The 19,126-nt window shown below is 58.8% G+C and overlaps 2 protein-coding genes across 2 annotated transcripts; one reads left to right on the forward strand and one right to left on the reverse strand.

Moving 5' to 3' along the window:
• Positions 1-344: 344 nt before the first annotated feature.
• On the reverse strand, positions 345-14,678 carry NDOR1 (NADPH dependent diflavin oxidoreductase 1). The gene is made up of 15 exons (XM_053962028.1): positions 14,495-14,678; positions 13,358-13,492; positions 12,690-12,767; positions 12,319-12,416; positions 11,510-11,608; positions 10,837-10,938; positions 10,127-10,333; positions 9,713-9,834; positions 8,566-8,786; positions 8,094-8,201; positions 7,312-7,426; positions 6,313-6,459; positions 5,682-5,800; positions 3,232-3,326; positions 345-546 (listed from the first exon to the last, which is right to left on the reverse strand). Exons 1-15 carry the CDS (start codon positions 14,612-14,614, stop codon positions 402-404), a joined length of 1,911 nt encoding a protein of 636 aa, XP_053818003.1. The 5' UTR covers positions 14,615-14,678; the 3' UTR covers positions 345-401.
• On the forward strand, positions 14,587-15,427 carry TMEM203 (transmembrane protein 203). Its single transcript, XM_053962030.1, has one exon. The coding sequence runs from the start codon at positions 14,787-14,789 to the stop codon at positions 15,195-15,197; it is 411 nt and encodes a 136-aa protein (XP_053818005.1). The 5' UTR covers positions 14,587-14,786; the 3' UTR covers positions 15,198-15,427.
• The last annotated feature ends 3,699 nt before the right edge of the window (positions 15,428-19,126 follow it).

Below are 19,126 nucleotides of genomic sequence, written 5' to 3' on the forward strand. Positions count from 1 at the left end.
GGGAGACTCCCATGCAATACTTCCCTTCCTCTGGCCCAGCCACAAACAGTGGCCACTGCCACTGCCACAGCTCCAGCAACGCCCTTGGGTGTTACCCACCCCACACAGGGACCCTCAGGGCTGGGGCATATGGGGCAGATCAGTCCCACACCAACCAGCAGAACTCCCAAGAGACCTCCGGCCCCTGCTGTGGTGGGGTGTGGGCACAGGGAGCCAAACCCCCCAGGAGATGGGGTCCCTCCACTGCCACGACCCTGCTGCTGTCAGGGAGGGGCTGGTTGGGTAAATCCACCCCTATCCTGGCTGGGGTAATCCCAGCCCAAGAAAGATGCCAGAGGCAGATCCCTTTGCTGGCTCATTTATTCAGGCAGTCTGTGGGGAGGGGGAGGCAGGAGCCAGGCTCATGACCAGGTTTCAGACTGGAAGCGCTGGGACCGTTCCAGGGCTGTTAAATGCTGCTCTGCTTCCGAGGGGGACAGGCCACCCTCCAGCTGCAACACTGACTGCAGGGCCTCGGCCACTGCTGCTGGCATCTCCTTAGCATTCCTGGGGAGAGAGCAGGACACAATGGAGGGCGAGCAGGAACACGGGGGCAGAGCAGCAGCCCTGGTGCTCCAGGATTAGGAATCAGCAGTCCCTGTGGCCAAGCCCACCACAGGGTAGTGGGAACCTGCCTCATCCTGCCAAAGGCTGCCTGGCACAGGGTAAATGACAGGCTTGAGAGGCAGCTCCTACCACTCCCTTGAGAGCAGGGCCGTTATCCACAGGGCTCCTCGGCACAGGCATGTGCAGGCAAAAACACGGCCATGGGCCCCAGAGCCCAGGGAAGGAGCATCACAGGTCAGGAGCCCAGACACCAGCCCCACACAGCTGCATTTGCCAGAATCCTCATTAGAGAGACACAGGCAACATGCACAGGTTGGAATTTATCTGCAGGAGGGCAGGAAGCTGTCCTTTCATCTCTGGAATCACTCAATGTCAAACATGTCTGATCCTCAGCTGGGCAGGAGCAGCTGCTCCCGTCCTGCTGCTGCCTGCTCTCAAGAAATCCAGAATGATTGGTTTGATAGTGACATTTGGAACCAAAGCCAGTTCAAACCTCAAAATGATGAAGAAAACATTGAGCCCCTGTGTAGAAAATACCTAAAGAGAACTCAGCACTTTCAAGCACAATTATTTCTTATGGGAAATCAGAAATTCTGATTTTTTTTTTTCCTGGAGAGAATTTCATTTGATGAACTGCCTGTGCGACAAAAAAAAACCATCTAATAAAATTTTTCCCAGCCTGCTCCAATTGGCACGAGCATCTGGCAACGTCCTTGCTGTTTCCCAAGAACAAGGCAGAATTCTAACTTGCGTTTGAAGCTGATTAACATCCCAAAATACCCAGAAAGGAGGTCTTCTTTTTTTGGAAGAGTCGCATTGTTTCTGAGTCAGGCACTGATATGCAAGTACAAGATAATGGAGCTGGGCTTTGTGATGGAAAACATGTCAAATAGCTATTTTTTTTTTCCAAAAAAGAGACATTTTCAATCTTTTTGCCCCTGACTAAGACAAGCTAGGAACAATCATAGAGCAGATGCAGCCCTGGCTCCCCAGAGCCCACCTGGCCTGGGAAGGGAAGGCAGACACAAGTGTCCCATGGCCCAGGGCTGCTGCTCAGGGTCACACAGCTCAGGACTCACTTCCCACAGCTTTCTCCCAGTCTGGCTGAGACCGTGAATTTGGGGGGAAAACAGGATCACCGACCTGCACTTTCCTGCCTGGCACCTCACTGACAGTTCTACCTGTGGGCCAGGGCGGATCTGGTGATCCTGGAAGCCTTTCTACAGGGTTTGGGCTGTTCAGGAAAGGAGGAGCAGTGTCCTCTTCAATCAGCACAGTGTCACTTGTACAGGGATCCCAAGGCTCTGGGATCCCACCTGCCTGATGGGGGCTCAGGGACACCCCACTCCAGGGACAAAGCTCCCCATAAGAGGAGTCTCAGAGCAACCCTGATGTCCAAAATACCATCCTCATGGCCACACACAATCTGCCATGGGGACAGCTGTGCAGGCCTGCTCTTTCCAGGAAACTGATCCTCTTTGGGGATCTCCATCAGCACCAAAAAGTAGGAAAGAGAATGGAATGAGAGAATAAAGCCATGACCCAATAGCTCAATAGTCTCAGCATTTGGGCACAACCCCAAGTCCCAAGTGCTCCAAACCCCAGACCCAAGGGCAGGAATGCCCTGTTTGGGGGAAGGCTCCAGGAAGCCCCACGCTGCAGCAGTGAAGGATGGAGTGGGGTGGCCTGGCCTCGACTGCTCAGGAAGTAAACACCAATCTCCTTCTCCCAGGAATGCAGCGAGGCCAGTCCTGTCCTGCGAGGCGCCAGGGCAGTTCCTGCTCTCCTGCAGGACAGGCAGGAAAGAACCTCCTGCAATTGCTGCTCCTGTCAACAGCCGGGCCCAGGCCTGCACTCCCCAGGTCACAGGGGGCATGACCAACGCCATGGGCGGCCTCTGCCCAGCTCCAGGAGCCCAGAGCATCTCCCAAGCCTCGCCCTGGGCACAGGGAGCAGCCTCTCCCTGCAGTGCAGGCAGGTGAAGGGCTCTGTCCAGGACACGGGCACAGAGCACAGAGCAGAGCTGCCGATACTCTGACCCCAAAGGCCAGACCCACCTCTGGCCAGCAGCTCCAGATGTGCAACCAGCCCCAGACAAGCACCTGGAGAGGGATTGTGCTGTCCAAGGAGACTGGCTGTGGTGCAACGGGGCTCATCCCTGCCCCAGGAGGCAGCTTTGGGTGCAAAGAGCCAGAGAATGTGTCAAGGCTCCCAGAGCTGCTCCTGAGCCCCAGCACTGCTGGGGATCCTGTGCACACAAGTGGCCACAGGAGCCTTTTCTCCAGTTTTATCAAGCACTGCTGGAGGAGTGGGCAGTGCAGGGGCCAGGCCTCTCCTGTGTGTGGATGTGCTATGGGTCAGAGGCTGGCCAGGGGGAGGGTTGGGCAGGTGGCATTGGATGGAGAAGCTTTACCAGTTCCAGCTGGGCCCCTCCTAATGGGAGCATGGGGTAGGTGACAAATGTCCCTCTCAGCCCAGGGCTCCTGGAGCAGGACATACAGAGAGAAGGAATGAGCTGCCCCTCTCCAACAGGGGGCTGAGCCCAGGAAATGCCTCCAGGTGGGTGAAGAAGCAGAAATGTGCAGCCCTGCTGCCCCAAGCCCTCCACAGAGACCTCTCACTCACCCAGCCAGGTAGACATGAGCATTCTCACTGCTCAGCAGCTCCCACACCAGCTTCCTGTTCTCCCGGATGCGGTGCTGGACATAAACCTTCTCCTCCTGCAGGGAAACAAGGCACTGAGCCCACCAGCTCTGGAGCAGCCCAGCTCCTGCTCTCAGGACTGTTCTCAAGGCCTGTTTGCAGGAGCTCAAGGCAGCACAGCCCCTTGGAACTGGCGGCACTGGCAGAAGCAGTTGGATTGATGACTTCCCCATGACCAGTGTGGGGAAGAGGAACCCCACACCTGATGTCTGCACTGGGATGGGCTGGTGGGAATTTGGTGCAGCAGCAGGAGCTTCAGTGGGGAACACTGGGCCCCAAGCAGCCCCCCAAATCCTTTGGGTGTCCACTGGTCAGGGCCATGACCTTGAGAGGCCCTGTGAGGGTTTCCCTCCTGCCCTCTTCTCTCTTCTCCCAGCCTGGGCACAGGAGGCTCTGTGGCCCCTCTGTGCCAAGCTTGCTACACAACAGAGACCCTTCCCTGCACCCCTGACTGCTGGAGACCTGAAACAGCTTGGAAGGGCAGAAAGCCTGGAGGGACAGCCTCAGTCACAGTCCCTGCCCCTCCACTGAGCTTAGGGACTGGATGAGGACTGGCTCTGGGCACGGTACAGCCCAGTCAAGGAGAGTTCCCGAAGGGTTAATCCACAAGACTTCAAGAATCCAAGCAACTGCCTACAGCCCTGGCTCCTGCCCAAGAGAACACCATTGCCAACGTGCCTGAGCTCACTGCTGGCCCAGAGGGCTCCCGTGACAAAGGTGACACTGTGATGAAGGCCAGGCCCTCTGCTGGGCGTCCCCCCACACCCGATTCTGCACAGTGGTGAGCTGAGCCATGGGCACAGCCTCCTCCCCACGCCCCCCTCTCCAAAAGCAGGACAGCTCTCGCTGTGGCTCAGGTCCTGCAGATGTGTGTGGGAACAGCCCTAAGCAGCTCCAGCCTAGGCTGTCACAGGAGCTGGTCACTGTGGGTCCCACAGGTCCACTGGCTAATGGTCCTGGAGTGCCAGCTTGGCCTGGGCACAGCTCTGACCAGGCAGTGCCCTCACCAGCACCAGCACATCTGGCCTCAGCTTCATCAACAGTAACGAGCTCAGTGCTGCCAGAGGCCCTGCCAGCCAGCCTGGGCTCTGAGGGGATCATCTAAGGACCTAGAAACCAGTGACAACCTGGGTCACAATGTCTCAGGGCATCCACGTTCACCTGGGACCAGTCTGCACTGTGGGTGGATGTGCTGGGACAGGGGGTAACTGCAAAGGGACTTTAGAGAGAAGAGTAAACCTTTGCTCAGCTATGGAGCATCCCAGCCCTCACCTGGGTCTTTGACAACAAACTTTTTGATGAGTTAAAGGCTGTGGTATCTCCTGAAGCCAAAGGCACAATGAACCAAATGTGGCTCATCCCACCTGGCTGTGCTCCCACTCTGCCTTGGGGACAGAGGACTGGCGACAAACTGCTTTGGCCTGTGGAGCAGGAGAGAGGGGACACTCCAATGGAAGTCTCATCCCTCCACACTCAGCAAGACCAGAAGGTGTCTCTGGCTGCTCTCCAGATTCAGAGAGCAGCAGGTGCCTCTTCACTGGTCATTCAACACCCTCTGCAGCGCTGCTCCTGTTCATCACAGACTTGGAAAGCCTTCACAGAAGCACTCAGCTCCTGCCTTACAAGTGTGTGGAAAAAGATGCTGAATTCATGTCAACACATGCACACAGCCAGGAGAAAGGGCTGAGGCTGGTGCAGCTGAGCTACAGAGAGATTGCCATTCCCTTTTTATCACATCTCTGTTCCAAAGCCAGGCTGAGCTTTCAGTACCATCAAGGGACAGAGGAAGGCAGTGAAACAGATCCCCAGCTCAGGGAGCCTCTCTGGCAGCAATGCAGGCAGGATGAGGGCTGCCCAGCAGAGACACTGCCTGGGAAAACAGGAAGCAAAGTGAGGGGCTGGGTTGTGGGTGAGCTCATACCCATCGGGAGCTTTTCTCCATATATCTGGCACTCAGAGAGAGCTGGCACAGAGGCCAAGCTCCCCAGCTTCAGCCAGGGCTCACAGGGACACTGTGAGGAGGGGTACTTAAGCAAGAAGTTATTGCCTGGTAACCCTCTGAGAGGCTTGGGAGCCTTTTATCACTCACGTGGTCCAGCCAAACAAAGCTGGTTAATGCCTTATCTGCTCTGCTGCTCTCCAGCTTTGTCCCAGCAACCTTTCCAGCTCAACTTAGCCAGACACGTCCCTGCAGAGCAGGAGGGGATCTCAGCCAGCACTGAGGTGTGTGGGGAAGCGAGGTGCACACTGTGCCACCTCACCAGATCCCTCACCAATCATGCCAACGGCTAGAGGGGACAGACACACTGGCAGAGTCCCATCAGTGCTGCCTGAGATGCTTTTGTACTCACCTTCCTCTTCTGGGCACTAACCTGATCCCTGGAGAAGGCCGTGAAGAGTGTCAGGAAGCCCTTTGTCACCAGCTCTTCCCACTCTGTCTGGCAGTAGAAGTCCTTGGATTGGTGTCGGCATCCGAAGAAGAGGCAGTTCCCTGCAGGAGCAGAGCACCAGGGCTGTGCTGGGAGCACCCAGTGCTGGGCACTGCTGGTGCTGCCTGCCTGACAGCCCTGGCCTGCAGAGCCACGAGCCTGAAGTGAGCAGGAAGACAAGTGACCTGTGGCAACCAGAGGCCCCTGTCTGCTGAGAAAGGAGGAGAGCAGAAAATGTCCCCCAGGGCTGCCTGTTCCCTGAGCCAAGGGAATGAGGATGGGACAAACTGCAGCAGCAGCTGAGCTCACTAACCCACGCTCACTCTCAGAGAGCCAAGAAAGAGCCTCTAAGGGCCTGACCCAACCCAAGGAGCTGCCCTGCAGCACAGCCTGTGAATAACCACACAGGCAGGCTCTGGGCCTCACCTGCCCAAGAGCTCAGCCTGCTTCTGCTCAACACAGCAAAGCCTGACCTGGTGGAACCCTCATGAGCCCCCAGTCCATCCTTCCATCTGCTGACACAGACCTGTCTGTGCAAGGGGCATCCTGAGTGCCTCCCAGGACCATTCCTCACCTCTACATCCCAGTGCCACCCGCTCCTGTATCGCTGCTCGGAAAGGTGCCACCCCTGTGCCAGGGCCAATCATGATCACAGGGGTGGCAGGGTCAGCTGGGAACTTCATTCCTCCTTTCTTCACCCAAAGAGGCACCCGGACATCACCTGTGAAACAGAGAGACTGACAAGCATCACCCCACCACCTGTGCCCTGTGCCTGCCTGTGGAGGGTGAGTGGGCACCCAGCTCTTCCAGAGTGCTCCAAAGACACAGACTAGCTCATCACCCCCTGGCACTGCGGGCACACTGTGTGTGTGAAAAGCACTTCAGCTGCCTCAGGACTGCCTCTGCAAGAAGCTGAGTGAAGTGCAGAGCAAGGCAAGAGCCCTCCAGCACATGGGCTGTGGGACAGCCCTCTCTTCACACAGCCCGTGCCAGGGAAGACAGTGGTAGAGGCAAGCAGAGATCCCAGCCTGGCTGGATCTAAGGGAGGCCCCAAGGCTGCCAGAGCTCCAGGAGCATTGGACAAGGCTCTCAGGGACGCACAGGGTGGGATTGTTGGGGTGTCTGTACAGGGCCAGGGACTGCACTGGATGATCTTTATGGGTCCCTTCCAACTCTTTTTTCAATCACTTTTTCTGTGATTCTGTGAAAGAAGGGACCAGCCTTCCCAGAGCTGTGGCTATGGGACTGGAGGTGCCCAGCAGTCAGAATGCTACCAGCTCCAGGACACCAGGAGCAGCCCACAGTGGATAGCAGGGTCAAGCAGCTAGGAGAAACCCGGGAGGTCAGAGTAAGCTGGAGAGGCACACCGTGCTCTGATGAGGATGGGGCAGTGAGGAAGGACAGCAGGACCATCCTACCAAGCCAGTCTGTTCCCCGTGGAGCTCCAGCTGGTGCTCCAGCCAGGCAGCTCCTGCACAAGGTCAGCACCCACACAGCTCCATCACAGGCCCGAGGGATGAGCACTGGGTGCTGTGGGCAGCACTCAGGATTGTCACAGAGTCCAAGCACTTACCCTGCTCTGGGTTGAGAGAGGCCAGCCAGGTGGAGCAGAGCCCACGGCGGGGTTTGCTGAGCCGTGTCTTGTACCGCACCACAGCCACGAGGATCTGCATCCGCTCGGGATGGGCCTGTGCCACACAGAGCCATGAGCACACACCCTACACAGCTCCTCACAGAAAGGACACCTCCCCTCCCCAGGGACACAGCCTGTGCCCAGCTCCCACCAGGCTGCCTGCAACACCCATCCTAGTCTGCCACAGCCACCTACAATGGAGAACACCCTCCTTCAAAACCTTTCCAGTGGGGAAGGGGTTTTCCTGGGGAACCACTGCTACAGGAATTCTCTGCACAGCTTCCAACAGTGATGGTGACCGTCCAGCCCAAGAGGACAAATCCAGCCGTGCAAGGGCTGAGTCTGCAGGCAGCCGGGCCGGTCCCACTGCCACCTCCTGGCAGGAGCAGGGAGCAGCATTCCCCCTTGCCCAGCTCCTGGGACATTCCGGTGGCACCGCATCCCACTGCTCCCAGGGACAGTGACACCAGACCTCTGAGGTGTGCGGGGACAGTCCTGGCACTTGCAGGGATTGTGTGCAGGAGAGCAAGTCTCCTAATCTGAAGGCTGGCCTAGCCCTCAAGTTTGCATCCAGCACATTAGGCTGCTGCAGGCTCAGCGCAGAGCAGGGATTTGGGCGGGCTGTGGAGGCTCCAGGGGACATCTGCACTAACAGTCAGTGCAGGCCCTGCCAGACCCTCTGTTCAGACTCTGAAATGAGGCCAGAAGGGCTGAGCTCTTACCAGCATGGAGGAGGCGATGGAGAAGGCACGGGGTCTGATGCGAGGGATGAGGTCGAGCAGGTAATCGGCTGGGATGGCACACGTGGTATGAGGGAAATCCCACAAGGCCTGCAAAGCCAAGAGGGTGAGGCCTGGTGACCCTAGAAGGCAGCCTGCCTGCCCTCAGGGTGCCAGAGGCTGTCCCACACAGCTGTGCCATGCTGCCCTCGGCCAAAGGCACCACGCAAGGCACCTCTCAGCAACAACCACCCTGTGCCATTGCCCTGTGCCCCCAGAGCAGCACAGAGCCCACCCGAGAGCCCACAAGGATCTAGAGCTACTCTTAACCACTGCTGGAAATCCATGGAGTCTTCAGAAAGTGGGTGAAGTAGATTAAACTCCTCAGCCAAGAAACGGATGGCTGATCATGTCCTGGGTGCCTTCAGCCCCAGCACAGCCCTCACGGGGCAGCTCTGCCCTGCTCCAGCCCCACCTCCAGCGTGGTCCTGCGGGGCCGGTTGCAGTAGCTGTACAGCTCCTCCTGGCCCTGTGCCGAGCTGAACTCCTGCAGCTTCTCCTGCTCCAGCTCGTTTGTGGAGAAGTAGGCCAGGAGCTCGAAGAAGGAGCGCCGTGGCACACAGGAGATGTCCAGGTAGTGTGTCACCAGGTACTGGATGGTGCAGGGCTGTGGCAGGAGGGGAGGGAGGGATGTGCCTGCAAGGCAAGGCAGCGGGGACAGCTCAGGGCCAGCACCTGCCCACCTGCTGTCCCCAGAGCAGGGCAGCCCTGCTGCCTGCAGCACCAAACGCTGCACCCACGTGCTGCTGGAGCCAACTCCACCCATCCCTGCTCCCACTGTGGGCCTCTGGTCCCTGCTCTGCCCAGTTTGCTTTTCAAGCCCACATGTTTGCAACAAAGGAAGTCTGCAGTGTTCAACTGTCCCTCACTTTTGGCAAATGCTTTGGGATAATGCCTTATCCACATGACTCCCACGCTGCCCGCACACAATGCAGAGGAAATAACCAGCAGCGTCATGTGTCAGGCCTGTCCGTGTCTCTTACATCTCTCCCAAGGGTGTGAGGAACAGCCTGAATTTCTCCTGGGTTTGCCTGCCAGGCAGAAATTCCAGCATGGACAGACAAAGGGAAGCTGGAGGCAGAATGGGCGCTCAGGAGCCAGGAGAAAAACGCTCCCTGTTCCATGCAGGCACCAAGAGCTCTGGGGGGCCTCCGAGGGCTTTTTCTGGTTGCTTTTGCTGGTTTATGGCCGCAGGAGCCCCTCAGAAGGTCCTTGGGGCACAGGCAGAGTGGGGAGACCTGCATACCCCATGCAAGGAAACACAAGATTCCTAGTTTGGGCCTGGGGCTCAGGAGGCTGGAGGATCCTCCCCACTCTGTGCTGGGGCTGCCAAGGCACAAGGCTCAGGTGGAGTCTGGCACTGCTGGATTCCTCCAGTCACACTGGCCCTGCACAGAATCCACACACACAGCACTGGAGGGAAGGACAGGCAGGTGTCCTGTATCCATCCAACACTCCCAACCAAGTCTACAGCAAAGGAAGAGCAGAGCTCCAGGCTGGACCAGAGCTCAGGGGATGCCCTGTCTCAGCAGGAAGGGGAAGGAGCAGCAGGCAGGACCTACCAGGCTCCGTGGGCTCCAGCACAAAGCGTCTGTGTGGCTCCAGGCGCAGCAGCTGGCAGAACTGCTGCACATCTTCAGGGCAGTTCTGGGGCTGGATCATCACCACGTCCCCTGCACTGAACCTGGGGATGCACAGGGAGCTGCCAAGCACAGCCACGGGGCAGAGCATGGCCACCCCGACCAGCACCCACACCAGGGAAGGCAAATTCCCAGTGCCACCAACTGCTCCAACAGGCAAAGGGAGCTGGCCCATGGGCAGGACCCCCACTCCATGGACGGGGACTCGCAGCAGCGACCATGACCACAAGACTGCAGCCTCAGACATCAGTGAGGAAGGGTGGCAGAAAAGGAGGGCAGGCTCCAGGACACCTGGTCCCACACAACAGAGCTTGGAGGAGTCAGGAAAATGCTCACGTGATCCCTGAGCCCGCGATGTCAAACTCGATGAGCCGGACATCCTGGAAATGGGACTGTGCTGTGACCCTCTGGTTGGACACCACGCGGGCAGCGAAGGGATGCAGCTCGCAGGGAGCAGCCTGGGGAGCTGCTGGCTGGAGCAGGTCACTCTCGGGGTGTGGGAAGTCCTCAGGCAGGTAGTGCAGGGTGTATTTGGGGGGCAGGCTGTGGGGATGAGAGCAATGCAATGCAATGCAGCAGGGGTATCTCCATGCCACAGCTCCTCTGCTGCTGCAAGACGAGAGGCAGGGAGAGGCCTGGAGTGTCCCACTGTATCCACCAGCCATTATCCCTGTCCCCTGGAGCTGGCCTGTGTAAGGGAATGCAATGGAGACTGCCAGGAGGAGATCCCAAAGGCTCCAGAGCATGCAGGGGGAGGCTGGGCACACACACTCTGCCAACACCAGAGGCACATCAGGACAGCAAGATGGGCAGAACCCGCTGGGGGCAGCTGTCACACCCCCCAGGGGAAAAGGGGACACCCATCCAGAGAGAGATGGGCCACCTGTGGCCGAAGCACAAGGGACACTGGGGACACCAGAGGCTGTGTGGGGACTGGACTGTTCCTGCTCCAAGCAGAGCACATCTCCACTCTGGAGAACAGCCAAGGAAGCAGAGCCTTTCACCCCAGCCAGCCCCAGCAGTCCCTGCTCAGCCTCTGCACTCACCGCACGTCAGGACTGATGATCTCAAGGCCAACAGGGAGAGGGTACAAGGCAAGGATCTTGTCCCACAAGGCTATGAGCCAGGGATCAACCACTGCATCTGGCCTGCAAATGGGAAATTCAGGCTGCAGCAACATCATCTCTTCAGGATCAAGCCCTGCTACCCCTGCACATGCCCAACAACAATTCCCACAGTCACCGCAGGCCATTCCCTTCCAACTTCAGGTCTGGGAAGAAACATATCTCAGCCACTCTACACACTCAGTTGCTCTCCAGGGCCCAACCACTGACACCTGAACAGGATCTCCAGCCCCTGAGCAGCACTCAGTCACGGTGTCCCTGAACCATCCACAGCCTTTGCCCCTTGCCAGGTGAGCACAGCTGAGGCTGCTGCAATGCCCACAGGTACAGGGCTGTGTGACACAGCCATGCCCTGCTCTGAACAGGGTTGGGGCTCAGCCAGGGGTCATGGCCACATTCTGGGGGTCATGGGACACCCTGGAGAAGCAGGTAGCCCAGGTCCTGGCACTGAGGATTATGAGCAGAGATCAGCACGTTCCCAGAGAGATGCAGGAGCAGCCCTGTGGTGGGAGCAGCACACAGCCCTGCCATCAGCCCCAGGACAGAGCTGCAGGGCACCCCGCCCCCCCCTGCCACCCCTCCTCTGGGCTCTTACCCCAGGTCATGCTGGTCATCTCCCAAGGCCACTGGCAGCAGCGGGTTGCCCCCGAGCTGAAGCAGCCGTTTGTGCAGCTTCTTTGCAACGAAATTAAACCTGAGCAGAGAATAACACAGGGCAGGGCTGCTCCAGCAGCACAGCAGGCACTGCCACAGCACCAGCACACGGTGCTAGGGCCACCAGAGCAGCACACAGGCAGGGCCAGCACTGTGACCTGGCCCATGCCCTGCCCAGCCTGTGTCAGTTCACAGACCCAGCTAGGTGCCACTTTTGCTGGCCCTCACAGGCTGTGTCCAGCCCCAAGATGAGACAAGGGGAGTTCCAGCTTCCTTTCAGGGCAGCTTGTGCCCTGAGCCATAGAACATTTCCTTCCCTCCAGCCCCTCACTGCCCCACAGAGTTCAGGCACACCCATCCTGCCCACTAGAGCTCTTTGAGGCACACAGAAACAACCTTCTAGGAGAGACCTGGGACCAACATGGCTGGCTGCCACCTCTGTTTGATGTCCCCTGTTGCCTTGGCCCATAGCTGTGATAAAAGACTGATACATGATGTCTGACCCTCTCCAGCAAAGCATCCTTGGTGAGGTTGGGAGGAAAGAAAAGGGCAGAAGCCTAATTCCTGGGGGTGAGGAGGGACACAGTAGGACAAGGATTTTTAAGGCTGGTGAGAGTTACATTTTGTCTGGGCTGCTGCTCCAGAATCAGACTCTGTCTCCCCTTAGCCCCTTGGCTCTCCAGCCACTCTGCTCTCTAGTGAAGTCAGAGCTGTGAGGAACAGGTGCCCAGGGCCTGCACAGCTGCTTACTTGGGGTAGGAGGAGTCCCCGAGGCCCAGCACAGCGTAGTCCAGCTGGCACAGGGAGCCGGCAGGGAGGTTCTTCCGGAACAGGAACCGCCAGAACATCTAGGACAGACACAGCTGGCCAGTCCTGCTGCTGCCAGGCACCTCCTGCCTGCCTGTCCCTGCATCCCTGCTCACCCACCCGCTGGGGCCTCCTGCATCCTAGCAGAGTGGGGAGCATGTCTTTCTGCAGAAGTGCCCCTGCTCCTGTTCCCTGGGATGTGACTGATGCTGCTGCAAAGCTCTCCCAGCAAGAACAACCCCTGCTCAAGCTGCTTCAGGAGAGAAAGCTCTGCAGCAGGAACATAAAAGCAGCAGGACAGGAGCATGTCCTACCTTCATGTTGTCAGGTGGGTCTCCCTGGCCGGTGGTTGCACACACAAACACCACCAAGGGCTCATGGATGAGGTTGGCCTGTGGGTACAAACACGGCACAGTCAGGTCAGTAACCTCCAAACTGCTCTGGAGCCAGGCTGGGACAGCTCGGGGTGTTCAGACTGGGGAAGAGAACGCCCCAAGGAGACCTCAGAGCCCCTTCCAGGCCCTAAAGGGGCTCCAGGAGAGCTGGGGAAGGACTCGGGACAAGGCATGTTGGGACAGGACAAGGGGGAATGTCCATAAGCGGAAGGAGGGCAGGTTTAGGTCAGATATTAGGAAGAAATTCTTCCCTGTGAGAGTGACGAGGTTCTGGCACAGGGTGCCCGGAGAAATTGTGGGTGCCCCTGGATCCCTGGAAGTGTCCAAGGCCAGGCTGGGGAGGGCTTGGAACAACCAGCACCAAGCCTGTCTGAGTTCAGCAGTGTTTGGACAACACTCTCAGGGACAGGGTGGGATTGTTGGGGTGTCCTGGGCAGGGCCAGGAGCTGACTCAATTATCCTGATGTGTTCCTTCCAACTCAGCTTGTTCCATGATTCCGTGGTCCTGTGGGAGGTGTCCGTGCCCGGGGGGCTGGTGGGGATGGAGCAGGGCAGCAGTGCCCGGAGCAGCCCCGTGTCCCACTCACCACGTCACAGCTGTCCAGGGCCTCCACCCGGCAGCACAAGTGCCGGCGCTGGGCTTCTCTCCCAACCCTCTCCGCCGTGTCCTGAGCTGTCCCAGTCTGGCTGCCAAAAAGCACCAGGAGTCCCCGTTCTGCCATCTGCAGGGGACAACAGCAGGGAAATCAGCAGAGGGGAGGCAGGGCTGCGGCTGCCCCGGGCTGAGCAGCACTGATGCCCCAGGGGCTGACACAGCACCCAGCCAGCACAGGGATGGTGAACAGCTGGCATTCAGCAGTGTGAGCCAAGGCTCCCAGGCTCTCTTCCCACCCCTGTGCAGCACTGAGGGAGTGATCCCATGTCCCAGCCCATACAATAAGCAGGGACTTATTAAGCACTACTGTGCTCCTTGTCGCCACTGCCATGCCAGGGGAGGGACTAAAATCCACATCCTGCCCCGCTGAACTGCCCTCACCAGCACAGGGTGAGCACAGCTCTGGGACTGGCTGTTCCCCAATCCTGGTGTAACCTTCCTGTGTGCCCTGGGAATCCTCCCTCACCCGAGGGCGCTGGGGCAGAGCCTGGAGGCTCAGCGACAGACAAAGGTGAGACCACACAGAGCTCTCAGCCAGACTCTGACAAAGCAAGGGCCCAGCCCGGAGGGAACTGTCTGAGCTGCAAACAGCTGCCATCACCATGTGCCCACAGAACAGTAATAAATTAAATCTTAATAATAAAAAATAAAATCGCAGAATCACAGACTGGTTTGGGTTAGAAAGGACCTTAAAGCCCATCCCATTCCACCCCTGCCAAGTTGGGCAGGGACAATTTCCACTGTCCCAGGCTGCTCCCAGCCCTGTCCAGCCTGGCCTTGGGCACTGCCAGGGATCCAGGGGCAGCCACAGCTGCTCTGGGCACCCAGTGCCAGGGCCTGCCCACCCTCCCAGGGAACAATTCCTAATTCCCAATATCCCATCCATCCCTGCCCTCTGGCAGTGGAAGCCATTCCCTGTGTCCTGTCCATCCATCCCTTGTCCCCAGTCCCTCTCCAGCTCTCCTGGAGCCCCTTCAGACCCTGGCAGGGGCTCCTGGGGACTCTCCCCTGCCGGGGATCACCCCCAGTCCCGGGGCCCGGCCCGGCCCGGCCGCTCTGCGGGACTCACCATGGACTGGCCCCATCCCGCCTCTGACGTCACCACAGCGCGACCGCTCCCGCTGACGTCATCGCCGAGGCTGAGGCGCTGGGACTCCCCGCTCACTGTCCCGTCGCCCGATGACGTCATCTGCCAGTCGTCTCTCACCGTGACGCCATAGCCCCGCGCCGCCGGGCCGGGCCTGGCCTGGTGCCGGTGCTGGGTCAGGGGCTGCGGTTGGTGCCGGTGCCGGGCTGGGCCGGGCCCGGTGCCGGGCTCGGGACTTGTGCCGGTGCTGGTGTCGGGCCGGTAGCCCCGGACGATGCTGTTCTCCCTGCGCGAGCTCGTGCAGTGGCTCGGCTTTGCCACCTTCGAGATCTTCCTGCACGGGCTGGCCCTGCTCGCCTTCTCCGTGCTGCTCGTGCTCAAGGTGGACGGCGCGGCTGCCGCGCTCTCCTGGTGGATCGTGTTCGTGCCCTTCTTCGCCGCCGACGGGCTCAGCACCTACTTCACCACCATCGTGTCCGTGCGGCTGTTCCAGGACGGCGAGAAGCGCCTGGCGGTGCTGCGGCTCTTCTGGATCCTCACCATCCTCAGCCTCAAGTTCGTGTTCGAGATGCTGCTGTGCCAGAAGCTGGTGGAGCACACGCGGGAGCTCTGGTACGGGCTCATCATGTCGCCCGTCTTCATCCTGCTTCAGCTGCTCATGATCCGGGCCTGCCGCGTGAACTGAGCCCCGGCCCGGGGGGACGCGCCCGGGGCTGCTCCCGTCCTGTCCCCGTGGAGGGGCAGGTGACAGGCCGGGACAGGGACAGTGCCGCGGCTCGCCGCTGTGCCGCAGAGCATCACGTTCTTCCAAAAGCTGCACGTCCGTGTTTTGCCCCCTCAGCTCCTTGTCCTGTCCTGTGAGCGCGGCTGGGCGTGACAGTTATTTTATTTTAGAATAAAAATGCATTGACGGATTAGGTTTTTTTATGAAATGCTTTTTGCCTAGAAAACAGTTGTACCTCAAACTGCTGCCTGGAGGGTGGGTGGTTGCTGTAGATCTCCTGGTACAGCCCAGACTCCTGCCCTGCCCTGCCCAGCAGCTGGCTCATGGATTTCCATCTGTCCCCTCACTTCCCTGAGCACTTCATACCTTCAGTGCTCTTGACAGGGTTTTGTGAGGTCATGTTGAGATCACTGATGTGTGTGTTTTTTAACAGGAGTATGATTTTTCTTTGTGTTTCACTCAGTTTCCTAAATACAGAAATGGGGGTGTGGGGAGGCAGGAGCGGGCAGGGCTGGTGCTGGTTCTGAAGGGAGGGGTTGTAGATGCTGGCGAACCCAATGGGAAGAATGCTGATGTCTGACTCAATTCAGAAGGCTGAATGATTTCTTTATTATAATTATGCTATAATACATTAGTATACTCTATAAAAGAGGATACTAAAAACTACCTGCTACTTTCTCTATCGTATCTAACTAGCACACAACTTGTGACCTTCTCTTGAGAATCCAGACACAGGTGGATCCGATTGGCCATCAGGCCCAAACAATCCACCATGATCCAACCAAGCACTCACTCTGGGTAAACAATTCTCTGAACACATTCCACGACAGAAAAACAAGGAGCAGAAATAGAAATTGTTTTCTCTTTCATTTCTCTCTGTGCACCTCAATGAAAAATCCTGAGAGAGAGAGAAATGTGCTTGCCATAGGGAGGTCTCACTGAGCCCCAGCCTTGGGCTGCAATGCTGCCCCCAGACCCCCTGGAGAGCAGGAGGAATTCAGTATTCTCTGTGGAAGTGCAGACCAGTGTGTGAAGTGCCAGTGTCACCGGGATGCCCAGGGTGGGGTTATTTGGGTTGTCTCTGCAGGCCCAGGAGCTGCACTGGATGATCCCCATGGGTGCCTCCAGCTCAGGAGGTTCTGTGATTCTTGCACACCCTGAGGTGGCACTGGACCTCACAGGTGCTCTTCAGCTCCTGTTTCCCATTGGGATGCAATCTCCCAGGGCTTGCTGTCACCTGCTCCAGGTGCTCAGGTTATCCCCCTTGGAGCCTCTCAGTGGCTCCCCTGAGCCAAGGACACGTCACTGGGAGGTGGCAGCCACCTGCTGCTCGTCACCCCCAGCTCACACCAGTGTGAGCTCATCCCTCTCTTGCTGTGGTTGTGCCACACGCCCCCGGTCACCCCGAGTGCACAGGCCAGGGGTGTTCTGTCCCTGCTGTCACACACAGGAGGGGTGTCAGCAGCAGCCACAGGGTCGCTGGTGTGGGGCTGGGCAGGGGCCGTGGGGTGGCACCTGTGTGGGGTCAGTATCTGCTGCAGCACTGGGGAGCTGGAGCCGCAGCAGGTGAGGGACAGGAGAGGAGCAGGACAGGCAGCAAAGCCTCTGAGTCAGGAAGGAGTACTCACAGAGTGGCCCTGGGGACCGGTGGTGCCTTTGGACACTCCCACAGCTCCCAACCACCAGCTAATTAATAAACTCAGGAAGGGGCTCATCAGCCCCAAAGAAGATCAAACAGATGATGACATCCCTCAGCCTCGCTGCACGGCACAGAGCCCTTGGCTGCTGCCCAGCCCTGCGGGGGCTGCCAGCACCGTGAGTCCCAGACCAACAGCGACCCTGACGCTGGGCTGGTGTCCGAGACAGGGGGACATCTCCCCGCGTGCCACATCCCGTGTGCCACCCGCCTCGCCTGCCAGTGGCTTTGCCAGTGTTTTGCTGCTGCCTTGGGGACAAACTGGTGGACAGCGTGTCCCAGCTCTGCTGCTGTGAGGTAAGGCAGCTTCCCTGGGGTGTGTGGGGACACGGGTGACACGACATTGAACAGCAGCACTGGCTGTGATGCCCTGGTGGGGGTGCTGGGGTGGGGGGATGGTCTGGCAGCCAGGACTACCCCATGTCCCTTCCCAGGATTCATGCTTGGTGCAGAGGAGTCACCTGCTGTGCCCAGGGCCACCAAGTCCTGGAGCAAACCTTGCTGGGGCATTAGTGCTGGCACACCAGCCTGTGGCCACACAGAATTCTTTCTGGGAGCATCCCCCATGGAGAAATTCTGCTGGAGCCTCCCCATTCTGACACAGCTTGAGGGGACCCTGACACCCATTCCCTGCCCAGTGCGAGCATTGAGGTGTCTGGCCTGGGCTGGGGACTCCTCAGGTCCCAGCCAGCACTCTTCCCCACGCTGCAGTGCACCCTGGCAAAGATGAAAATGGCACCTCTGGGTTTATTCTTGTTGCTGTGGGTGGGTGTTGCTGCCAGCAGGGCCTTTCCCGAACCCAGCAGCAGGGGAGTGCCCTGCTGCTCTGCCCATGTGGATACCCTAGCAGAGAGGTGCAGCTCCCCAAGGCTGCAGCTGCGGATGCCAGCCCCGAGCCCCTCTGCACCCTGGGCTGGTGGGGAAGGAGCCTCTGCACAGCCCAGCCAAGGTGCCAAAGCAGTATTCCTGTGGCACAGGGGCAGTACCAGCCCCAGCTGCCACCTTCTTCCGTGTGTCCCAGCTCCTGCAGGGATGGGAGCAGCCCCTGGAGAGCCATCTGAAACCAGGGAGGGTACGCTGCAGGAGAGCAGCCAGTGCTGCCGTGTCCACACACAGAGCACAGCCTGCCTGCCACAGCCCAGACGGGCTCCATGCACCAGGAGGACAGGGCTCCAGCATGGCCTGGGCCTCCAGAGGGGCAAGGGGGCTCCCAAAATCCATCTGGGAATGGGTGGCCCAAGGGACCTCCATCCTTCCCTGCAACTTGCCATAAGCAGTGCCTGAGGACAGGGAAGCTTCAAATGGCCCAAACTCCTCCAGTCCTGCTGGAATCAGAGCAGAGGGGAGGGCTGGAGCTGGTCTCTGCTGGGACAAGCCCCAGCAAGACCCAGGGAATGTCTGGCAGAGGAACATGGGCCAAGAGCAAGTGGAGCAGCTCTGCTGGGGACATGGGACATGCTCAGAGCCACCGCCTGCACCTGGGACTGGGGTGACCTTATGGAGCAGAAACTGAGTTCTGGGAAATGAGACTCCCTTTTTTAACCTTGAGTCAGGGTGCTTTCCTTTCAGAAGGCACCAGGAAGGTGTTGGCGGTGGAGGTGATGTCATTTCACAAACACCTGTCAGCCTGGCAGTGATGGCTGGCCCAGAGCCCCACCGAGTCCCCACACCAGCCTGGCAACTCCCTGCCGGGTGCCAGAGTCATTGCAAGGGCCACAGGCAAATAAATACATGTCAAAAGCAGATCAAACAGGGGTGTGTGTGTACTCTAGCCACACTTCCCCACAGCAGATTTGTCTATCAGAAGTCAGAACGAGACACTTGGTCCCTTTCTCAGTGAGGAGCAAATAGCACATTTCACTCTCAGCAGAGCACAGCCCTGAGGCCAAACAGGGCTGGGCCTGATGTGCCCAAGGAGCTGAGGGAGCCACGTGAGAGCAGCTGCCCGTGGGGGCCACGCACCCCACGGCCCTTCCAGGTCCTGGGATGCTCAGGCACCACGTAACCCTGAGACCCCGAATTCAGCAGAGACACCCCTTTGGGTGGGAGTGTCTGGAGAAAACTGAGGGCTGGATGTAGCACAGAGCCAGGGTGTTGCTGGGGCCTTGCTGGGGAGGGTCAGGGGCAGTGAGGGCTCCCCTGCACAGCGTTTCCTTCCCAGCATTGCCCCGTTTGACTCAGCTGAGATAAGGCA

This window comes from Vidua chalybeata, chromosome 21 (genome assembly GCF_026979565.1).
Source record: "Vidua chalybeata isolate OUT-0048 chromosome 21, bVidCha1 merged haplotype, whole genome shotgun sequence".
NCBI lineage: Eukaryota > Metazoa > Chordata > Aves > Passeriformes > Viduidae > Vidua > Vidua chalybeata.

Coding starts and splice junctions, on each gene's coding strand:
- NDOR1 (XM_053962028.1), bottom strand. CDS start 14,614: ATGACGTCATCGGGCGACGGGACAGTGAGCGGGGAGTCCCAGCGCCTC. Junction 9,835..10,126: donor ATCGCGGGCTCAGGGATCAC/GTGAGCATTTTC, acceptor GTGCATCCCCAG/GTTCAGTGCAGGGGACGTGG. Junction 8,202..8,565: donor CCCGCAGGACCACGCTGGAG/GTGGGGCTGGAG, acceptor TTGGCTTTGCAG/GCCTTGTGGGATTTCCCTCA.
- TMEM203 (XM_053962030.1), top strand. CDS start 14,787: ATGCTGTTCTCCCTGCGCGAGCTCGTGCAGTGGCTCGGCTTTGCCACC.